The sequence below is a fragment of the Gastrolobium bilobum genome, unplaced genomic scaffold (genome assembly GCF_033153095.1).
Source record: "Gastrolobium bilobum isolate Gb01-03AN ecotype WA unplaced genomic scaffold, APGP_CSIRO_Gbil_v1 utg16848, whole genome shotgun sequence".
Taxonomy (NCBI): domain Eukaryota; kingdom Viridiplantae; phylum Streptophyta; class Magnoliopsida; order Fabales; family Fabaceae; genus Gastrolobium; species Gastrolobium bilobum.
In genome coordinates, this window is record NW_026899058.1 from 331696 (window position 1) to 354486 (window position 22791).

General features: G+C 33.4%; 4 protein-coding genes across 5 annotated transcripts; 1 reads left to right on the forward strand and 3 right to left on the reverse strand.

Moving 5' to 3' along the window:
• On the reverse strand, positions 1–738 carry LOC133286753 (BON1-associated protein 2-like). The gene has a single exon (XM_061484204.1). The coding sequence runs from the start codon at positions 655–657 to the stop codon at positions 151–153; it is 507 nt and encodes a 168-aa protein (XP_061340188.1). The 5' UTR covers positions 658–738; the 3' UTR covers positions 1–150.
• Positions 739–6353: 5615 nt separating this feature from the next.
• LOC133286718 (RAP domain-containing protein, chloroplastic) lies at positions 6354–10062 on the reverse strand. Its single transcript, XM_061484173.1, has 4 exons — positions 10016–10062; positions 7711–9552; positions 7509–7591; positions 6354–6670 (listed from the first exon to the last, which is right to left on the reverse strand). Exons 2-4 carry the CDS (start codon positions 9536–9538, stop codon positions 6545–6547), a joined length of 2037 nt encoding a protein of 678 aa, XP_061340157.1. The 5' UTR covers positions 9539–9552; positions 10016–10062; the 3' UTR covers positions 6354–6544.
• Positions 10063–10232: 170 nt separating this feature from the next.
• On the forward strand, positions 10233–17638 carry LOC133286704 (cell division protein FtsY homolog, chloroplastic). Of its 2 annotated transcripts, XM_061484154.1 has the most exons (12): positions 10234–10627; positions 10700–10804; positions 11682–11755; positions 11856–11914; positions 12456–12493; positions 13833–13953; positions 14107–14175; positions 14270–14352; positions 15443–15511; positions 16413–16475; positions 16609–16739; positions 17264–17638. In XM_061484154.1, the coding sequence occupies exons 1-11, from the start codon at positions 10298–10300 to the stop codon at positions 16720–16722; spliced, it is 1125 nt and encodes a 374-aa protein (XP_061340138.1). In that variant the 5' UTR covers positions 10234–10297; the 3' UTR covers positions 16723–16739; positions 17264–17638. The 2 variants fall into 2 exon arrangements, 1 of the variants encoding a protein (XP_061340138.1); XR_009748162.1 differs by lacking the exon at positions 17264–17638 and having other exon boundaries at positions 10233–10627; positions 15443–15714; positions 16609–16650.
• Positions 17639–17932: 294 nt separating this feature from the next.
• LOC133286750 (uncharacterized) lies at positions 17933–21064 on the reverse strand. The gene is made up of 3 exons (XM_061484202.1): positions 20759–21064; positions 19764–19910; positions 17933–18227 (listed from the first exon to the last, which is right to left on the reverse strand). The coding sequence occupies exons 1-3, from the start codon at positions 21041–21043 to the stop codon at positions 18084–18086; spliced, it is 576 nt and encodes a 191-aa protein (XP_061340186.1). The 5' UTR covers positions 21044–21064; the 3' UTR covers positions 17933–18083.
• Between the last annotated feature and the right edge of the window lie 1727 nt (positions 21065–22791).

Genomic DNA, 22791 nt, shown 5'->3' on the forward strand with positions numbered 1-22791 from the left:
AAAATGATACACGCTTCTCTCATTTACTTATAACTTGTAAGTTGTAATGGAGCTGGTAATTTTTCCATTTTATTTTTGATGAATCCTTCTTTCTTGCTGTTTATTACAATTGTTCTTTATTTTGTATACATTACAAAACCTTCAAAGATTTCATTGGTAATTTAACCAAACAGCTGGAATCCCTGTTACAACTCCAGTTAAGCCATTACCGGCAACCGGCACTCCCTTCACGGGCAATGACATAGAATTCGAACAAGAATGTTCTGACACTTTTACCCTCACTGAAACATTTATTACCCCATTCCTCCTACATTTACTATCCCATAACCTATAGCTTAAGAAATGCACTTGATTTTCAGGTACATACCCTCCAATAAAATCCGAAACTGGAATTTTAGCCATTCCAACACTGTTACTCCCTGTTGATGATGTTTTGCATTTCACCTCAACTATTATGAAACTTGCATGCAATGGCACGTTTATTATTACCTTCTCATTCCATGAAGGGTAACTCCCTCCTTCTGAATCCACTTTCGTTGTACTCACATCACTGCATGCGTCGGTTTGAACCGTCACAAATGCGTTCCCTCTTATGAATCTTTTGTTCACTTGGAGGTTTTCTGCTTTCAAAATGGTGATCTCTACAGTTCTTGACATCGTGTGTGATGATTCTTTCAAAATGTGGAAAACAATGATGAAGTGTGTGTGTAGGTTTAGAACTTTGGATGGAAAATGAGAATGATATTGTGGAATCTGAAAGGTTTAGAGTAGAAAGAGAAGGGGAATGAGAATGTTTATATATTTGAAGTTTTGGGAAACATGAGAGAAACAAGACAGAAAGAGAGAGGTTGTTTCTTTTTCTTTGATGTACTTTCTCGTGTTCTGAAACAATTATAATGTAACGGAAGTCATTGACAGTGTTTGACGCTTCCAGACACGGTCGAACTTTAAAAAAAGGCTGTGGCCGTTAGACTTGACGGCGGAATCTACTTGGAAGTTTCGTTGCTGTTGGGATGAATTTTCAAATTTCAACCGTTTCCCGGAAATATAAATAATCTTTTATAAATCTTAATATTAATATTTCTTACGTTGTTGAAAATAAATTTATCTCTTACACATATAATAATGTGTGGGTCCCACATGTGAGAAAAAGAGAAAGAAAAAAAATATGAATACATTTTTATTCATTTCATATTTACCTTGAAGAAAAAGAAATTTTAAGACAATCTAATGGATATTTTTTTCCTTTTAAAGGATATAAGTTTATATCCTTTTAGATCCTAACCGTTGATTTCCGTCCATCAACGGTTATAATCTATTGGGCCAAACTTAATGAGCCAAATTTATTATTAATTAATTAATAATTTTAATCCAATAAATTATAACCGTTGATGGACGGAAATAAACGGTTAGGATCTAAAATGATATAAGTTTATATCCTTTAAAAGAATAGATGTTATTCCCTATTTTTTTTTTTATAGGAAAAGTGTTTGTCATTTTAAACGACGTAAAGTTATGTCATTTTAAGAGAGAGATATATATAAAATAATATATTTTATTTAAAATTTAAACTAAAAAAATACCCACTTTCTCTCTCATGATCTTCATTTCTTGTGTCTATCTTTCTACTAAAATGACATAACTTATGTTATTTAAAATGATAAATATTAACCCCATTTTTTATTTAATATTTTTTTATTAGATTAAGTATAACGTAATATAGTATATAACAAAATTTTACACTTGTACTGATTTTATTTATTTTTTATTATAATAGTTTTGCAACTTGGAAGATTTGGTAATGAAAATCCTTTGGAAAAGTTTGATGTACTTGCAGAAGAGTTGGGGAATTTTAATTGGTTATGGTTTAGTTGTTCTCCAAAATCCCCTTCCTAAGTAAATTCCAAGGGAGAAAAGTTCAATGTTGTGTTTGTTATGTTTTCTTTTTCTTTGATGAGATTTATGGTTTGTAGTTTCCACTGAATAAGGGTCTTATTCCGACCAAGTCAACTGTCCCTGTTGTTCGGAAACACTGCGGGTTGACTGCTTCTTGTGGACAACGAGGGACATATTACCAGGAAGCTTACTAGTTTGGAGACAAGTGGCAGATTCCAACGAGATTCTGTTAACACTGGACACAACTTGCAAAATGAGTTTGGAGTTTAAGATAACACGATGGTTTGGAAAAATTACGAATGGTGTTTCAAGGATGTTTCCTTCCCTTATTGAATTTGTTGTGCAATAAATAAGTTAGTACGAGTAGGTTGGGAGGAAGGTCATGGATTAAACAATCATAGAAAATAAGTTAAGAAAAGATGACTAGCATTATATGGATACCGGATAATTAATATTGAGACCACAAAGCACGTGGATTGTTCCACTTTAATAGCTTTTATAATCCATTAATTAATGAAATGGTAGAGATATTTCCAAAAAAGATAACTAATACTACGTGGATTGTTCTATATTTCAGTAGAATGTCACACCCACTCAGCTCCATTAATTTGTTTTCTCTCTTCTCGTCAGTGCGGAGAAAAAAAATATTTCGCAATTAAAAAAGAAATATTTTTTTCTAACTAACATATATATATAATTATAATGTCACACCGGTGTAAGATGATCTTGCCCTATATATATATATGTGAGAAAAATATATATGCAATTAATGCAGATAAGTTATTTGCATTTATTCCCAAAACGATGTCATTTTGGCATTGAAATCTTAAAAAATTATAAATATAAAGACTATTATAACCCTGAAATAAATTAAAATTACAAAAATACTATGATTCCCGCCCCAAAGCGACGTCGTATTGGCTTACTGCAGATAACTTATCTGCAGTAACTGTAGAAAAAGCGAACCCTATATATATATGGTAAAATTATTTCTGCAGCCGCTTTACGTACAACAACGACATATGTATGGTTATGATACCCCACATTTAATGCTTTCATCTTTTGTATGGTTATGATTCCCCGCATTTAATGCTTTCACGTATATATATGGTAAATATTTGATTGCTGCACGTACAGCAGCTGCAGAAATATAAACTCCTATATATATATATATATGATCATTTGACACCAGTGTCAAATTTAAAATTTGACACCTTATCTGAGAGCCGTTAGATAAAAAAAGATCATCAACTCTGATTTGTAAGCATGTGAGACTATTGATCTTTTTTGATTTAACGGTTCTCAGATGATATGTTAAACTTTAAATTTGACACCGGTGTCAAAGGATCCCGCCATATATATATATATATATATATATATATATATATATATATGTATGAGATAGAATTCTTTGATACCGATGTCAAATTTTAAAATTTGACACCAAATTATAACCGTTAATTTTCGTCAATCAACGGTTATCTTTTATTAGGAATCAAATTTATTAATTAACTATTAATTACCAATAAACGATAATCGTTGATTGGCGAAAATCAACTGGTTAGTATTTGTTGTCAAATTTCAAAGTTTGACACAAGTGTCAAAAATTTAACATTGGCGTCAAAGTGTCAAAAATTTAATATTGACGTCAAAGGATCTTGCCCACACACACTCAGATATATATATATATATATATATATATATATATATATATATATATATATATATGGCTTTATTAATCTCATGCAATAGGAGAGAAGTTCTCTCATGCTATAGAAACAATCATGTATGGGACCCACCCACTTATAAAAAAAGAAAAAAGAAAACAAGAAAACAAGACGGAAATCGATGTATGTGTAGGAGAGAAAATTAAACTTTATTAAAAACAAGTCGTAATTATTTCCAAAACTGTAATAAATGTGTAATTATTTTATTAAAAAACATTAATTAATTTTTTTTTGCACTCCTACAACATAAGAATATATTTTCCCATATATATATATATATATATATATATATATTATAATTAAAAAGCATCTTTAATGTCCCATATTATAATAGAATTGATAACAAATACCACTTTTCAAGATGGAAAAAGTATTTCTTCAGTAACTGATTATCTTCAGTGAGCTCAAAACGACGTCATTTTGGGTTATAAGATTAAAATATTATAATAATAAAGACTAATATAACCTTGCAATATATTAAAATTACAAAAATACCTTAATTTTCGTCCCAAAATGACATCGTTTTAGGCTCAGTGGAGATAATTTTATCTCCATTGACTGGAGAAATCCTTTACCCTTTCAAGATATGTAGGTTTTAACCTTTTGGTGTTTATTTAAAAATTAAGCCCCTATTTATATATAAAATTTTAATATATTGTAAATGGAACAAAATCAACTCACACTTGTATAAAAATAATAAATTTTATATTCAATTTTAATTATTGATCTATTTGTATCTAATAACTCATATTTCTAATAAATTAAAATTGTTAAATATAAACGAAATCAACAAGACAACAACTAAGATTAAGACTGTAAGGTGTAAGATAATATTCCCCAATTATATAAGTTGTTAATGTTTGTGTATTATCACTATATTATATTTGATTCTTCTAGATTGAACTTTCACTTATGAGGCATTTGGTAGGGGGGAAATTTTTTTTGTTCTAGGGAATCACGATTCCTAATAATATACTAGGAAAGTAAATTTTCCAGGAATGTTACCAAAAAACTGTTTTGATGCCAAAATATTCTCAGAAATGTTGGTGCAAGTTTTCTGATTTTATGTTTGGTTGATTGTCAATAATTCCTGAAAATGTGGACTGATTTTACAAAACTAATCTTTGATGAATTTTTGAATTTTTTTTCTAATATGTCACAAAGGGTCCAAACGCAACGTTGGAAATATTGCAATGAAACACCTCGAAATTCTATATATAGAACCAGCCAAAGTTACCTACTTCATAACCCTCCTCCCTCATTGTATATATGGCCATGCTAATTCTCATATTATGAAAGGTCTTTATAAAGACGACACAAGTTTATCTTATTTTTTCGGAAGTGTTCTCAGGGATTGAGACAGACACCTTTTATCATTTAACTTGCAAAATTCATTAGAAATACTGAAGAGAAACTTCGTGTCTACAGAAGAAGAGAACCCACCGGAGCGAAGTGACGTGAAACAGAGATCATGGCTGTTGATTCAATGTTGGAACCGAACAATTGTGGCGCTAGGTCACTGGAGCGAATCAGAGTAAAGTACAGAGGATCCTAGTAAAGGCGTCGTGAATGGGAAGAGAAGAACTTACGATTTTGTGAAACAGAGTATCATGGCTAGGACTTTAACAAAAGAGAGTATTTTAGTCAATAAAATATTAAAACTGAGTTATTTAGATCCTATAATTATATAAAGTTTTTCCCACCAGATGAGAATCCAAAAATACCATCCACCTGGTAGTATTATTTCATTATATTCTTATGCATAATTTTAATTCTTAGGAATCTTATTTTTCCAAGAAAAATTTAAGAATCTTTTACTAAACGTGGATAATTAGGATTTCCAATGTGAGTTTTATGGAAACCTAAAATTTATCCCTTTATCAAACGGCTCCTTAAAAAAAAAAAGTAAAGAAAATCAACTATTAATATTATGATAAATACTGGTATAACAATATGAATTTGTTATAAGTCATTCTCTTAATTTTTTCATCAATGATTAAAATCCCTCATTTTTCTCTCTATAATAAATTCCTCATTTTAGGGTAGCCAAATCCTAATATATCAAGAATTGAGCTGACCTGCTATTGATCGAAATAATTAATCAAAATTAAATTAGGCCTAATATTTATGGAAAAAGATTTTTTTTTTTTTTTTGGGTATGCAAGAATTTATTATTTTAAATGAAATAAAATTGTGTTCACTTTAATTAAAACAACTATGTTTTAGAGTAAAAAAAACAATTACACAATGGAAGATTATGGTCGGGGTGAGTGAGAAGTTATTAAGAGATTTTTTTAATTTAAATATTAAATAAAACACTATTATTTTACTTAAAATGATATAATTATATATCTTTTAAAACGACAAACACTTTTCCTAATATTTATTTATGAAAAAACTTTAAATTCAGTAGTAAAAATAATTTGTAAAGAGCATACCAAAAAAAAAAAATAATTTGTAAAGATTACCAAAAATAATAATAATAATAATTTGTAAATTTTGGGGCCTTGGGTCATTGCCTATATTGCTTAGTGGTTGGACCGGCCCTAAACTGCTCTCAGCTTAACTCATTTCCAATTTTGGTCCTATCCTCAAAAGTAAATTTCATATCTTAGGCAATTCATCTAAAAAAACAAAGTACAGAAAAAAGGAAGTATATAGAATAGTTAGAAATTAGAATAATTTGCCACAGGGTATCATATAGATAATTAACTTCATTATTTTCTCACACATTCCTTTCCTCCATAAATCAGTTAAAATCAGGGTTGCCAAAATCATCCATATGTAAAGTAAAAAAAAAACTAAAAACAAAAAACACGAAAAATGGATTTTATATGCTTTTGAGATTTAATATTTCTAATAAATTTACATCCCGTTACTAAAATTTCTCGGGGGAGGATAAAACATATTTATATATCTCCTTATGCCTCACAAACAGCATTGGATGATCCGGTCAGTGTAGTGTTGGCATATCCTTCACCTATATGATTTTTGAGAATATCCCCAAGATACTGCACTTGTTCGAATTCTCCTTGTAGTTCCTCCCACTACAAGAAATAGCACAAACGTTAACAAATTCTTCCCAGACAAATCAAGATTCCTATTCATTAGTCCTTAAATTGTCTGGTTGAGAACAAACTCAACTCTTATATCCTCAGCAATAAAAATGAGCATTCTAGAGGTCACGTGTTTTTAAGCACATAAACTGATGAAAGTTTTTGGGGAAGCTGGAGGAAAGATTGCTCCATTCTAAGGTCAGGGCATATCACAAGGCTTAGTATTCAGTAATGGCTTTTTATGATGTTAAGAGAGAGGTCACGTGTGTTTGAGGGTGTAACAATTGAACACCAACAGGTGCTGGAATTGATTGGGTCTTCCTCAACAAAAATTGGAATAGTGACAGATAAAAAGAGAGGCCCGGGTGTTAAAAAGAGCAAAAAAGACATACCCTAGATACAAGGCTTCTCTACTTGCAAGGGTAGGGATAAGGGTTAATTGTACGCAGTTTTTCCACGTATTTTACAAAGAGATTGTTTCTCAGACTCAAACATGTGACCGGAAGGTTACAAGGAACAACCTTACCGTTGCTCCGAGGCGTGCCCAAAATAGAGGCTAGAGGTTTATGATAGAATATTTCTGCCGAGTGTAATTTGAAAGACAATCTCTCCAACCATGTGCCAAGACACATAAACTGGCATGAATAAATTTACCTAGACGATACTTTTGTTACTGGATTCTGTATGTTTATAATGTGTTTACAATATGCCATCTAATCAAGATATGTGTTAACATTGGATCAACTTCATCATTTTTTAACTTTGTATGAAAAATAATGTTGGGGGATTTAAAGCGGATATATGATAACTACGGAATAAGAGAGCTCACCTCCTGATAGGATAATGATACAACTTTCCAACCAGCAGCAGTAACGTACCGGCGTTTTAGCATGGTATGTCCCAAAGGAACACCTATAACAGGCAAAGAAAAAAAAAACAATAGACTGGGTGAATCGGGGTAGTCAAGATTCAACTAGATTCAAGAGAATAGAAGGCTACACATTCAATATATGTAAACAAAAGATACACACCAGTATTTCTAGAGAAATGAGTTGGACCATCAATCTCCATAGCAAGCTTCTTATCAACTATTACGGCATCCAAAGTGTACACATCCACAACATATTCTTTGACCCATTTAAGGCCAGTGCTAATAAGAAGTCGTCCAACCTCTTTCTGAAATGAGGAAGTTATTTTCTGATTAAACCTTTTAGTTTTTCCAGCAAGAGCAACTTTATCCTCAAGCTCACCACATAATGACAACTGAAGATGTGGGAATTCAAGCTTCAAGCACTGGTTTACAAGATGAACCTGAGAAGCAAACATGATATCCTCCCTATACAGCTCCGAAATCCTTTGCTCCTCATAATGTCTCAGAGTTTTCCATACATATGAGAAGAAACTCCTATCCATTTGTCCAAAGACAGCATAGGACCAAGCTATAGTCGCAAGCTGGTCCCTACTCAAACTGAGTACAGGAGAGCCAAGAGATCCATTTGAGGCACCTTTTCTATCAGCACTGATTTGTTCATAATTATTTAATGTCTTTTCACCTGTGAAACCTCTCAATTGGATATGATCTTTGAAGACTCTGTCTAAAGAATCAAACACAGGATCAACAGGCTCGTATAGAGATGCAAAAGCCCACAAAAGCTGTGCGAGTTCTTGCTCTTGGAAAGTGTGAATTATGTCTGAAGCCCTTTTCGACAATTCTGAGAATAGATCAGGAGAAGAGTGCTGCATTGAAGCAAAAGCTCCTGCAATATTAGCGACGTTTTGAGAGTTGAATTCCCCAACCTTGGTCAATGCAACTTCTGCAATTCTATCCAATTCTGAAAAATAAAGCAGTTCGCCCCCAATTTTGGACAATGCCCAAGATATGTTAGAGATTCCTTGAGCAGAGCATTCAGGTAAGGCTGTCATTGCAATGCCCACAAGCATAGACATCTCTCTTTGTCGAGCAAAAGCCAGTCTTCGAGTTTTCATCATAGAAACTTTCTCCATATTCTTAGCAATGCGATGAAGAGCAGTAGCAATGTTCAAAGGGGAAAGAGGTGAGGGGCTTAGGCCTTTAGCAACTGCAACAATTGTTTCAGAAGTAACCTCTAACACATCCTGCGCAGTTTGTGCTTCTATAATTGCTTTGTTCAAGTTGAATTCTTTTCTATGGTCAGATGGCCCAGAGAATTGGGACAGCCTATGCACAAATTCTTCCATTGTTTTCTCCTTCTTTTCTACAAACATTCCATCGGCGATCAAGCTCACCGTCCTTTTCAAATCACCAACATCATTCAGGGGTTGCGTAGCCTGTGGCAGCTCCGAGTCTTCATCTGAACTATAGTCAAGATCATCTTCAATTTCCTCAATTTTCTTAAAAACTTTCTTCTTGCTCCCCAACTTCTTCTTAGCCTTCTTCTTTTTCTTCTTAACAGTTACCAAATCTTCCATAGCATGAGCCATGCCCCTTGCTTCAATTGATTTAAGCGCCATCTTTCTTGCCCTCACACACCAATCCATTCCATTGGTATCTTCAAGCAACTCTGACCTCTGTTCTTTTGCCCTTTTCTTGGGAGCTCGGTAACCAAATGGATCCAGTTCCCCAAGGAACTCCAATTCCCAATCCATATTAGACTCCTCTCCTTTATCATCACTATCCAGTGCAGCAATACTAGCTCCTCTGGAGCTACCGGCAGTGTCTCTACCTAAATGTGTACATTCAGTTCTCAGGGTGCAGGACTCGAGTTTTCGATTTAAGTGCCCAGTTCTAGTGATCACTGGGAAAGTATAACTAAGTCTTGGAGTGAAACCAAAGGGTTTTAAACAACTATGGTTAAGCAAAGAATTCAATAATCCTTCCATACTGTTCCCTTATCCTGAAAGAATACAAATAATTAATCAAACAGGTTTAATCATGCAACTCATTAAATTTTTTTCCCCTTCCCAGTTCCCTCCTTATGAACAACAATCAATAAATCACAAAAGGGGGTTCCTGCAAAAGCTGCACACATGAAATGGAACACCTTTCAATACAATTCATATGCAATAATATCAAAGAAACCATAATAAATCTGTATAAAATATGGTGGAAATTAGTTGTACATAATAAAATATAAGCTCAATAAAACGGTTCCAAAACTCAATCAACATTTCAGAAATATCGAGGCATGCCCAAAAAAACCAACTGGCTTTATAATAGGTCCACAACAGTTAAATATGATAAATATCATCGATAACAAGTACTCAAAATTGATGAACAAGAAAAAACCCATTTGCAGATAAAAGAGAAAATGAGAGAGAAAAAAAGAAAAAGACAAAAATAGAGATTTTGAAACTCACCAAGAAGCAGAGGAAGCCACACCTTTGAAGAACGAAGAAGAGTTTGTGTTTTTTCAGATAAAACTGTGATGTTTTATCTGATTTATTAAGGTGCGTTTTTTTACTGATAATTATAAAAGTTTTAATTTTCCCCTTATTTTAAAGAATTTTATACTGATAATTATAAAAGTTTTTAATTTTTCCCTTCTTTTTAAGTATTTTATCGAAACAGCGTCGTTTTAGCTCAGTCTATCTTCTTCTTCTGGTTCAGTGAATACAGAGTGTGAGTACTGAGTAGCAGAAATGGCTTCTTGTTCTTCTTGTTCTGCTTCATTCGCTAGCTTCTCTATTATCTCGAGACCTTATTCCCAACCGCAATTTATCCTCCTCAACTCTCCTCATCGAACCGGAACCCCTCATTCTCGACCCGGTTCAAGTCGGTTCAGATGCTCGGCTGGTCAGACCGGGTTCTTCACTAAAATCGGCCGCTTGATAAAGGAGAAGGCGAAGAGCGATGTGGAGAAGATCTTCTCCGGTTTCACCAAGACACGCAACAACCTCGCCGTCATCGACGAACTCCTCCTCTATTGGAACCTATCCGACACCGACCGAGTCCTCGACGAACTCGAAGAGGTTCCTGTTATTCACATATAAACTGTTTTTTAATTAATTAATTAATTAATTAATTTTTTTTTTTATTTTCAGGCTCTTTTAGTGTCTGATTTTGGGCCAAGAATCACTGTTAAGATAGTGGAGAATTTGCGCGAGGACATATTGTCCGGGAAGCTTAAATCAGGGAACGAGATAAAGGTACAATTCAACATACAAAGATAGAAGAAAATCTTTGAATTTTTTTTTTCATTGGTAACTCACCTAGAAAAGGGGCGATCCGGAGCAGTGGTAAAACTGTTCCTTCGTGACTCAAAGGTCATGGGTTCGAATCCAAGAAACAGCCTCTTTGCAATTATGCAAGGGTAAGGCGGCGTATAAGGATTTCCTCCACCCCACACTCGCTAGTCGGGTTTAACGGGGAGTGGTTTTTTTTTTTTTGGTAACTCACCTAGAGTGCTTCAAATGGCTTTAAAGACTCGAGCTTAGTGGTTGTAGTTTAGCATTTGCTTAGGAGTTTATTAAGTTAACTACCACTTTTTAGTTTGTTCCTATTTGTTTGTCAATTTTAAATAGTCAATAAGGTACTAACAACTTTTTTCAAACTTTGTCCATGTTTTTTTGTTATATTTATTAAGTCAAATGAGAGAGCATTAATAGAGATAGAGGATAATATAGTCAAATGAACTTATATTTTCTTGAATTTAAGATTTTTAATGAATTTCTTTTTTAATTCTAATGAGAAAGCTTAACCAAGATTATTTTAAAACGGGAGAGATTATTTAAAGAAGCAGGTTTTAAAGGTTTTTTGTGTTCCCAATATACCAAATGGTTTACTTTTTCATATAATGCTACCCATTCTTGTTTCCTTAACCAGTTTAAAATTTTGATTTGTTGCTGTCCTGGACTTTAGAAATGTTTGATATACTTATTTACAGGTTATGGTTTTTGCTTGGTCTGAATATGGAACTAATTACTAAAAATTTCCTTCCCTTGCTTTATCATGTTACTTAACATACCAGACAATTTCAATTTTTATGACATGGAATGTGTCATGCATTGATTTGAATGGCTTTAGGAAGCGCTGAAGAGGAATGTTTTGGAATTGTTAACCACCAAGGGGAGTAAAACTGAACTTCAACTTGGATTCAGGTGTGAGCATTTTTTAACTAGTTTTGCTTTGTTGCGGGTCATTGAATTTTATTGGGTTCATTTTTGTGCTTTATATTGGATATAATTTTGCTGTCATCAGGAAACCAGCTGTAATATTGATAGTTGGTGTTAATGGTGGTGGGAAGACAACATCTTTAGGTAAGAAAAGGACTTAAGGTGTTGATTCCAATCTTTTCCGTGAAATAAAATAAAAAATTGAGACAGTATGCAGTTATTTTTTATGTCCTAGGATAAATTTATTTTCTTTAAGAGTTAATAAAGGGGCGAAACCCACTCCATAAACGCTCCTTGACTTTGCGATGGTAGGGATGAGGGTACAATACATAGCATTACTCACCTACATAGCCGTACTTACCTTTTGCATTTTTTGTAATGAGATTGATTTCTAGATTCGAACCCGTGATCTTCTGGTCATGGAAGAGAGACCTTACCACCTCTCCAAGGTTTTCCCTCCTTTATTTAGAGTTGATGAACAAGCTAAAATATTATAAAGGTTGCATTGTGTCTCGTGATGATGGAAAATTATTCAAAAAAAAAGTTATAGGTATTGACATACATTATAAATTCTTAAACTTATAATTTTCAAATGCAGCTCTTCTTCCCTCCTCCACGCAATGTAGTTGTTTTTAACAGTTTAGAAATCCAAAACCATGTCGTTTTGATCAGCTTTTACTTGCAGGAAAGTTGGCCTATAGATTGAAGAATGAAGGGGCTAAGGTTAGATTATATTATCTGAGTTTTGCTTTGGTTTATGATTTTGATCTCCAACTGAAAGTGGGTTGGTCAACATAAAGTGCCATCTAACTGAATCCTCTAGAAATATAGACAGTTAAACGTTCTGGATTTCCTTCTTGAATTTCAGTTTCATTGGGGGACCAATGAGCAACTTTTGGGTGTTCAGTTAAATATCTGGAAGAATGACTTCCATTTGATTAAGCACCTTTTAGCTTCCCTTTGGTGTTTAGCCCACTGTTGTTTTAAGGGTGTTTCCACCTATAACTTTCAGGAAGATTAGCCATCCCTGCTTCATTATTAGTTTTCTCCTTCGTTCCATTTTCCCCATTTATGTTTTATTTGCTTGTAGAGGATACCTCAACGTCATTCAGAATAGCTATTTCTTTTACAAATTCAAGAGTAAAACTTCTCTTATGATCCTTGAAAGAGGCAGTGTTACTAAAATGAGAAAAGTGAATCAAATGGAAAAGAATCCGATCAAAAGGGGAAGAGGAAATACCTAATGAGAAACCATTAAAAAGGACCATACTCTAAATCATTTTTCTGAAATTGGTTTTTTACAGAGACAAACGACATCAATTAATCCATGTAGCCGACCCCATCTACTTGTATAATACTTGGTTGTTGTTGTTTTTGTACTTCTGAATTTCTCAGTTGTATCCTTGAAGGTTTTAGTTTGCCTATATTTAGTATACTCCTTCCACTATCCACATAGCTCGATGTTTTCAAATATGTAAAATTGACCCCAAGTGTGGAGCATGATTTATAATTCCAAATATGTAAAATGTAATTCCAAATTTCTCAGTTGAATCCTTGAAGATTTAGTTTGCCTATATTTAGTCCACTCCTTCCGCATAGCTTGATTTTTTCAAATATGTAAAATTGGCCCCAAGTGTGGACCATGATTTATACTGTTTGAAGTACAAACCTTATGATGATTCAGCTCTCAAGATTATTTCTCTTCTTCAATTCAGGTTGGATATTTTTTATTCAGAGGAGAGAATATATTGGAATTATTGTGTTTATATTTTTTAAAATTAGAAAAAGACCAGTATAGATGTTCTGTCTCAGGTGCCATTCGTATGTCTTAAAAGAAAATGTTGGTGCATCCTGTTTTTCTTTTTACTAATTTGATTAGACATGGTTGGCTTCTTTTTGTTTCTTTTCTATTTTCAGAAATCCTTTTTGGTTTAAGGTAAAAGGAGTTGAAGGATTTTGCTGTTGTTGTGTTTGAGCTTTAATATCTATGGTCATATCATATTACCTTCTGTTGTCAATATTTCGTGTTGGTCTTCTGTTCTCATTTTTGAAAATCTACCAGATATTGATGGCAGCCGGTGATACATTTAGAGCAGCTGCTAGTGATCAGCTGGAAATATGGGCTGAAAGGACTGGGTGTGAGATTATTGTGGCTGAATCTGAGAAAGCCAAAGCATCATCAGGTTCTAATGGATTAAGAATTTACTCCTAGCTCTGCTGTTCATTACTTGAGTTTTACAGCATCTTTAATTGGACAGCTTTTTATTTCCATTATTATTATTATTATTATATAGGGTGTGGATACTAAATTTTTGTACCTACTGTATTAATTGCAGTGCTTTCACAGGCTGTAAAAAAGGGAAAAGAGCTAGGTTTTGATATCGTATTATGTGATACATCTGGACGTAAGTACAAAAATTCTACAGCTAGCTGTTTTGAATTTTAATGAACTACTTCACTGGTTGTATATTAGCATTGGGGTTAATGTTATATTCTCAGGTTTACACACCAATTACAGCCTAATGGAGGAGTTGATTTCTTGTAAAAAGGCTGTGGCTAAAGTACAACCTGGCGCTCCTAACGTAAGCCCCAGTTTTTTGCACTTTTCCCTCTCAACTCAATCATTCTGCTGGTAAATCTTTAGGAATTGCTGAGCATTAGATCATACCTTGCTTGATTTTGTATCCATTACCAGTGTAATGGCTTATTTGTTCTTTCAAGTTATTTCCCAAGCTTTATTGTTCTTATCTTCCCTTTTTGGTTTTCTGACAATTATCTGAGGAATAAGCTTTTAGACTCCTTGGTGGAATTTGATGAATCATTATAACATGGATGGTATCTGTCGTCTTTGTTCCTAAACTCCTTACATTTGTACTTTGCTTTTGTTTGTTTTCGTTTAGATTGTGTCAATTGATTTATGCTAATAAACCTACCTTGTGCTCTCTTTACCTTTTTTATTCTTCAAATGAAGTAGATAAAAGTGTGATCAAACACCACATAGGCTAATACCTCCGTAATTGGGAGCATCTTTCTTACATGCTTGTGGGTTTTCATGTCTCATGAAATTTTCACCCTGAGCTTTTAATGTCATAGAAATGAGAGAATCTGCTTGAAGCACAACTTTATTAGTGAAGACTAGAACCAACAGTAAACAATTCTAAGAAATGTTTTCAAAAAATGATTGGGGTGGGGATTGGCGTTCTTATTGCTGATAGTGTCTTTTGATGATGTAGTCCCCATGTGCAGAAGGGATGGCAATATTTGCTTTCTATTTGTTTGTTGTTCAAGGCAGTTCCTATTATAGTTTTTTATATTTTTCTTTGCAATCTATGAGCTAATTAATTCTTTAGTAACATGACAGGAATATATTGAGTTACCATTAAGTGAACTACATCCATGGCATTTGTTTCCTTCATCTTAGACATCTGGATTCTTGACAGGGTTCAAGCTGTTGCAGAAAACTGTGTATCTGTTAGGATGTAGTAATTAATTATTTGCCCTTAGGTCTTTTTTGTACTTGGATAAAGCTTGTTGATGTATATATGTATGTGAGGAGTCTCAGAGAGAAAAATGTCTTTCCTTGAACTTCTTTTCCATCTCTCTCGCACACACACAGACAGAGACACATCCATCTAAAACAGTATAAATTGTGGGTGTTAACAATGCTTGCAGGAGATCCTACTGGTTCTGGATGGGACTACTGGTTTGAATATGTTGCCACAAGCGAGAGAGTTCAATGAAGTAAATTCTAGTTGTACTCTTTAAATTGGATATTTGTCTTATTTTGTTTGGGAAAATTGTTATTTACATATTTGAAACCCTGCTATAACTTTATGAGAATATCATGCGGCAATTCACATTGCTTCTATAGGATTGGTGTTGGAACTCTGAAGCTGAAGATTTTCTTTCAATGTTATAATTGAGACAGAAAATGAGAAGAGATGGTAAAACAATTCTACATCAAATTTTTCAACTTCTTGATGTTGGATTTCATTGTACTGGGAATTAAATTTATACAAGTTCCTCATTAGTTTGACTTAATTATTTGATGCATATGGGGGAAACATTTATGCAGTAATGGAATTGACCTTCTTAATTTGCTTCTAACTGCCAATTTCTATCTTATTAATTTAATTTTCTCCTTAAACTAAAGAATATAATAGTTAGTAAAGCAATACTAAGGTACTTTCTGTCCCTTCCTGTGTAATTATACTGTGATGCCCAAATCAAGGTCATGGATGTAGTAAACAGTTTGATTTGGAAAGAAAAGGATGTAGAAAACACGCCCTGAAATGGGAATAGAGGGAACAGATTAGAAAGAGAGGCATCATACATATGTTGAAAAAAAATATCAAAAGGGAAGTAGGGAACTCCTGAAGGTTTATAGGTTTATTTCATTAGCATGCATATCACACCAAACTGCAGCCAATGAATGGTGACCAATATGTTTTAGTTTTCGGATATGGCAGTGCTGTGAGTTTCTCACTCTTAAAAGTCTTATTTTGCATTGCTTTGCTTATTTTAGCTATTTATGACCATATGATCTCAATATCTGGTGTAATGGTTGCCTCACGGTTTTGTATTAACTCACTGTTAGCTGTTATTGTAATTGATTTGACTCAAGCCTTTGATCCTGGGACAGGTTGTGGGTGTTACTGGTTTAATTTTGACCAAACTGGATGGTTCTGCTAGAGGTGGCTGTGTGGTATTCTCTTCCTTTTTTTTAATCTTAATGGATATTTTATAGTTTTTTGAACTTAATAAATTTTCATCATTGGTATTATTTTTTGTTGCTCGGGTGATCATGGTAATGATTAAGCTAGTAATTTTTGTTGCAGGTAAGTGTGGTTGATGAGCTTGGAATCCCTGTAAAATTTGTGGGTGTTGGTGAAGGCGTTGAAGACCTTCAACCCTTTGATGCTGAGGCCTTTGTCAATGCCATTTTTATGTAAACCTATATTAGGGTTTGGTATGTACATCATGACTTTTCCTTTTCATTCCTTTCAAAATTGAGTTTGAATTCTTTTCAAACCTGTCACACTAATTGGAGTTCAACTCCACCGATAAAATATAATCGCCCTTCCCCAATTTTTTTTAAAATAATTACAGCTTAAAAATATCACTCAACCCTATACGAATCTACATCCCAGACATACTTCCCTCTAGTGAATTTTGCAATTTAACAACTCATCTAAGCCTAACATTTCTTGTTGTGTGTCGCTAGGCATGGCTGTTCTGTTAGGTGTTACATAATGTCAACTTAAATTCAGAATACTTCCACTTGCCACTTGGGCTGTAAGGGCAGGGTAAGCTTAGAGTGAGGGTTAAAGGTCTTTGGTTCAATCTCTGTATAAAAAAATCCAAAACAAAGAATAATAGATTATTACATTTTTTGTTAACTTGAATTACTTATACTTAAGCCTTGAAGTTCCTTTCTTGCATATCTGTGTCAACCTATTGTTTTTTGACAGTCTTATATATGTTATGGTTCAGAATCATTTAGTAGCAGAACAGCTTGACATGAATATGCAGAGCAACAGCAGGTCACAGTGAAGATGACATTTTACTATGAAGCCGTTCTAGGGAGAGGCCAAGCATTGCGAAATCATGTAAATGATTTTGAGGTGCAGAGCTGTTGTTGATTTCGAAGCATGCTGAGTGTATATAGTCCTTTTTCATGCTCTGTGGCTGGCAGTTTCTGACAATGCAAATGAGAGATAGAGTTTAGAACTGAAGGATTTTATTGTGGTGTGCATGTAAATGATACTACGGAAAATGTAATCAGTAAACACATGCTCCATTGTCTGTCAATATCTGATTAATGATGTTATTTTTCTTTTTTTCGACTTCTCAATGAGGTTTCCTATTTCACTGTTTTTGTCTTGTGTATGTTCCTATCCATTGACGACTTTTAAACTATTAATAATAATAATTTCCAGTAACAATTTTTGCCGGTTTCCCGAGGGGCTTGTTGCTTTAGAGCTTGTCTTTCAACGATAAAGTACTAGAGGATCAAATCATTAGAGAGAGAGTGAAGGAGAGTTAGAAGATGTATGAGGTATTCTAAAATACCTCTATTTCAATTGTTTTTTATTTTTTGAGTTTTCGTTCTCATTTAATTTATTTAAAAACATGAAATAATAATGTAATACTCTTCGCCCACATTCTTTCAATTCACCACTTTGTATAAACCACATGATCTATCAGCAGCATTCTAAGTTATCCATGTCAATTTACACTCTTAACAAGTCAATTTTGTTATAACAAACATTAAATGGAACTGTAAAACAACGTCCCACAGAAAGCTAAATGTTCATAAACTGGCAACTGGCATGTTATAGAAGGTAGCATGAGTAATATATAGCAAATTGCCAGTTTTCTTCAGTTTAAACTCAAGTGTAACTACAGTCAGATTTCTTCCAGTCTTCACCACGGAGGCATTAGCTTGCACTTCTTCCTGCAAAAACATATAGTGCAAAATCCATTTATTAAAAGGGTTTAAGCATGAAGAGGGTATGGGAGCATGAAAATGGCATATGGAAATAGGACTGCTAAGTTGGCAACAGTGACAAGGTTTAACATTTCTTCCAAGCGATTTAGAAATTTGTGAATTTGGATAATGTAATTTGCAAGGTGCACTTAGAGGAAAATGCAAGTGATAACTATTAATGAAAAAAATCAAGGCATTGATTTATGACAAATTCACAGTTTGTTCTAACCTTGTGTTTTTATTCAATGGATATTGATAGTACACTTAATCACCATGGACATTTTCATCCAAAATACTCTAAGGGGACGTTTGGTTGAGGAGAAATTTTTAAGAATAATAGGAAAATATGATTACTAGGGAAATGGTTGGAAAGTGAGTTTGGTAGGAAAATGTAAAAAAAGTTATTTGGTTGGGAAAAATTTTACTAGAGAAATTAGATAACTTTTGTAAAATCTATATTTGGCTTTTTGTAAAATATAGATGGGAAAAATAATACAACATTACGAAAATAACCTTGTATGTTTAGTATGACGAGTGCAGTCTAAAATGAATTTAAGAGCATTCTGTACAATATGAATGTACGTTTGAACTTCTTATAATGTTAAGAGACTGTGCCTAACTTGTTTCCATGTTTCCAATTGTCACAGAAGTTTATATATGTGTAAGCTTTTATCTTTGTCTTAAATACGTTCATTAAATCACCCATTGTTTGCTAATATTAATTATAACCAAAAAGAACTTTAATTAACTTCGGAAACAGACTTAAAAAGGATTCACGAGTCACTACAAGAAGAGGAAGAGCTTGTCTCCTACACGGTGCAATAGAATGCAGGTGAAAATGTAGTGAGATGGGATAATTTATTTTATTCTTGGAATAAAAATGCTTGTTCACAAAATCACTATTCAGCAGTGGACTTTGTTTCCATATATATATATATATATATATATATAAAAGTGCTGAATATTAATTATTGTCACAGATATACAACAGATGAAAAAATTCTGCTCTCTGTTGTGTGTAACATTATTAATCATCGAGGAGGGTATAATGGGTGTCTTCAAAGTGTGTCAACAGTGCTTTACCCGGGTTTTAAAAAAAAACCACCCTCAAATTCGCTTTCTAAACAGTGCCGATACCTTTCTTTTTCAGGCAAAGTTGAAAAAGCCATGCAAATTACATGGATGGGGATTTGATCATAATCTGTTGAAAGTTGAAACAAACGTTGGCTTTCTAAGAACCTTACTTCATTTGCATAAGAAAATGTTGAAAAGAATGGAACCAAACACCACCTAATGCAGTTCTGGAAAGCCTCAAATATGAGATGCAAGAGTCATCTAGCAAGTATCAATGCAACTCACCGACATTACATATTCAGTGACTATGAATTATGAAACAATAGCCATTAATTATGAGCTAGGAGTCCCAGTCTACAAAATGCCTTTTCGCATAGTATTGCAATAGTGAACAATGGAAAGAATCAAAACTGAATAGAAAGAACTCACGTTTGTTGGAGTGGCAGAGAGGTAAGAAATGCTCATTTCCCCAAGAAAAAGTTCCTTGTCCTCAGCAACTACTGTTCTTGCACAAGCAGTACACAGAGCTTCAACGAATGACCCAACAGCCCCACCATGCAGTGTTCCATAGCCATTCTGCAATTCCAATAAAGAAAATGAAAAAAATTCCATGTACATTGTACAATCACATGACATTTTTTGAACAAAATTTTAATTTTGACCCAGACAATAAATTCAGTTCATAACAAAGAAATTGGGAAAACTTTAATATTGAAACCAAAATTGCAGCTTTTCAATTGACTGCATAAGTCTTCTCAACAAACCAAAAAATTTCATACTCCCCAAACAATAGTTAATATATGAGTAAATACGGTCCCACTTTAATTCCTAAAAAAAAAACAAATTAGTAAAGAGGTTGCTGACAAATTCAAAGTAAACCTATTTAGTTGAAATCGTGGTCACTCACAAATTCAAAAAAGACCAACATTAATCCATCAAAAAGACTAAAATAGGTCCACTTTGAATTTTACAGGAAGGAACCAGACGACTAATTTATTTTTATTTTTGTAAGAGACTAAAGTGGAACACATGATTTTTTTCGTCAGTGACCCAAAAGTGGCTCTACTCTTAATATATAAACAACAGCAAAGATTACGAACAATTATCTAGGAATTCATCAGTAATTTCAATCAACCAATCAACAAAACATTTCAAACCATAGATTGATCTTATTTCCCAATTTCCTGAGCTACCAAACAGAACATCAAAAAAAAAAAAAAAAAAACCAAAGAAAGAACCAATTAACAGGGGATTCCTAATAACTATCTTGGAAAATATCATAAATTTCACGGACCACATTGAACAAAACATTTTAAACCAACTTCCTCAGCTAGAAAACAGAACATAAAGAACAATAACATAACAAAACAAAAACAAAAAGGAAGAAGCAAGCAAGCAAAGCAAGAGAACCAAAAGGGGTTTACACAGATAGGTGGTTTGGCGACAATAGTGCAAGAGATTCTTCCTCGTTGGATATGATCGACTTTGATGAAACTCCGAAGAAAGAGGGAGTAGAAGCCATGGGTGTTACAATTTTCAGGAACGGGGATGCCAGCGCCCATAGTGTTAACGAAATGCAAGGTCTCAGAAGCATGTTGAGGATCCACTTCCTTCGAAACTTTCAGTGATGGCGAGGCACACATAGCAGAAGCGGTGGCGGAAGTTTTCGCCGCCATATCTGACTTGCTGGAACGTTCAATCAGACACATACGTTATCATCGTCACTTTGTTATTTTTTTATGTAAAAAATGTTTTGTCACTATATAGTTATGTCATTTTGATATAATTTAAAAACATTTATTTAAAATTTAGATTTTAAAAAAAAAATTACTCCCTTTTTCTTCTATGATTTCCATTATTTATATCTTTCTTTCATTCGTGAGAACATAATTCTAAACATTAAATCCTTTTTTATTTATTAATGAGTTTCAATTTTCTCATATATAATAAGGAATAGGTATCTTATACTAAAGACATATTTTATATTGGATCCAAATTTATTTATATTAAAAAATATACAAAAATCGAAAAGTCATTATTAAGAGAAAACAATTCTCCTAATGGAAGTTTGTTAGAGCTCCTTAAAAATAATAAAAGTGTATGAATGGTCAACTTTTTTGTTTAATTCAAAACAAATTGCCTCAATTATTTCTTGAAAGAAGTAGCGCAAATCGTATAGATGTATATCCAATTTAATTTTTATTCAATGGTGCCATATAATTTTTAAATTAAAATTAGGATAAAAAATTGGAAAAGGTTATATTTACAATTTTTTTTTTTTACAAATTCTTATATATTACATTATGTACTAGGGATAGTACATTATATACTGGAATGTATTACTCCTAGTACATAGTATAGTTTGTAAAAGTTTGTAAATATATCTTTCTCCTAAAATTTTTACTATGTTTAAGAATTTTAAAGAGCTCTTTAAAATGAGAAATGTGTGATAGAGCCTAGTAGTGTTTGGTTGGGGAAAAGTGAAAATTATCCTAGCCAAGTGCAGGTGGAAATGTGAAACTCCATGTTTGGTAGAAACATTTTGGTTGTCTTTGACGTCATTATGCTTTGTCTAGCATTTGAGAAAAACAAGTAAAAACCGAATAAAAGCACTGTTTGGAAGCCCTCTGAGACCGTGGTATTGTTGTGGAAAGCGGATAACTCGAAAAAGCACTTCATATCAAAGACAACTTTACCCCTCTTCTTTACCTGTATTGGAGACATATCCCCTCTGCATATAGTCAAGAGGGATCCAAGAGACAAGCTTGGCACAAGTGTTAGACCCCAAAATACAGCTTCTGATAGTGTTCCAATAACGAGGATCCTTTATTCTCTTCCTCAACCATGGTGAGTAATGCTGAAGATGATACTCATTATAAACTCTACCAGGCACTTCTACACCACCACCCTTGCTAGTTACACCAAAACCAAATATAGTGAAACCCAGCAGTGCTACTATGAGGAACTATTCTGCTCTTCTTTTTACTTTTTTCTGTCATTCTTCATTCAAGGACTATTTGAGAGCTCAGTCTATGACAAAAAACTCCTACCTTGTAAAATACAGAGCTATGTTCTTCTTCCTGAGATTCTTCTATTGACAAAAGACTCATCTTTAGATGCTTGCGACACCAGATACTTGCCTAATTGATGAGAATGAGTTATAAGAAAAGACATATCTTACCAGAAAAGTTAAGAAATGCAACAAAGTGTTAAAGTATACATGGATGAAGAGAAGAAGAAAAGGAAAAAAATATTCCCAAAATTTTACATGCAGGGATATTTTCGTAATTGTCACTTATTTCCCCATCTATATTTTACCTCAAACCAAACACAGACTTTATAAATCTTACTTAATTTGCTCGGTAAAATTTTTTCCAACCAAACAACTTTTTTTACATTTTCTTACCAAACTCACTTTCCAATTATTTCCCTATCAGTTACATTTCCCTCGTATTCA

What these genes read in the sequence shown, in the direction of transcription:
- LOC133286718 (XM_061484173.1), bottom strand. Translation starts at nt 9,538, where the DNA reads ATGGAAGGATTATTGAATTCTTTGCTTAACCATAGTTGTTTAAAACCC. An exon ending in TCATTTCTCTAGAAATACTG is followed by an intron (nt 7,592 to 7,710) that starts GTGTGTATCTTT and finishes TGCCTGTTATAG; the next exon opens with GTGTTCCTTTGGGACATACC. An exon ending in TATCATTATCCTATCAGGAG is followed by an intron (nt 6,671 to 7,508) that starts GTGAGCTCTCTT and finishes TATTTCTTGTAG; the next exon opens with TGGGAGGAACTACAAGGAGA.
- LOC133286753 (XM_061484204.1), bottom strand. Translation starts at nt 657, where the DNA reads ATGTCAAGAACTGTAGAGATCACCATTTTGAAAGCAGAAAACCTCCAA.
- LOC133286704 (XM_061484154.1), top strand. Translation starts at nt 10,298, where the DNA reads ATGGCTTCTTGTTCTTCTTGTTCTGCTTCATTCGCTAGCTTCTCTATT. An exon ending in TCCTCGACGAACTCGAAGAG is followed by an intron (nt 10,628 to 10,699) that starts GTTCCTGTTATT and finishes TTTTATTTTCAG; the next exon opens with GCTCTTTTAGTGTCTGATTT. An exon ending in AAGCGAGAGAGTTCAATGAA is followed by an intron (nt 15,512 to 16,412) that starts GTAAATTCTAGT and finishes ATCCTGGGACAG; the next exon opens with GTTGTGGGTGTTACTGGTTT.
- LOC133286750 (XM_061484202.1), bottom strand. Translation starts at nt 21,043, where the DNA reads ATGTGTCTGATTGAACGTTCCAGCAAGTCAGATATGGCGGCGAAAACT. An exon ending in TCGCCAAACCACCTATCTGT is followed by an intron (nt 19,911 to 20,758) that starts GTAAACCCCTTT and finishes TTGGAATTGCAG; the next exon opens with AATGGCTATGGAACACTGCA. An exon ending in TCTCTGCCACTCCAACAAAC is followed by an intron (nt 18,228 to 19,763) that starts GTGAGTTCTTTC and finishes ATGTTTTTGCAG; the next exon opens with GAAGAAGTGCAAGCTAATGC.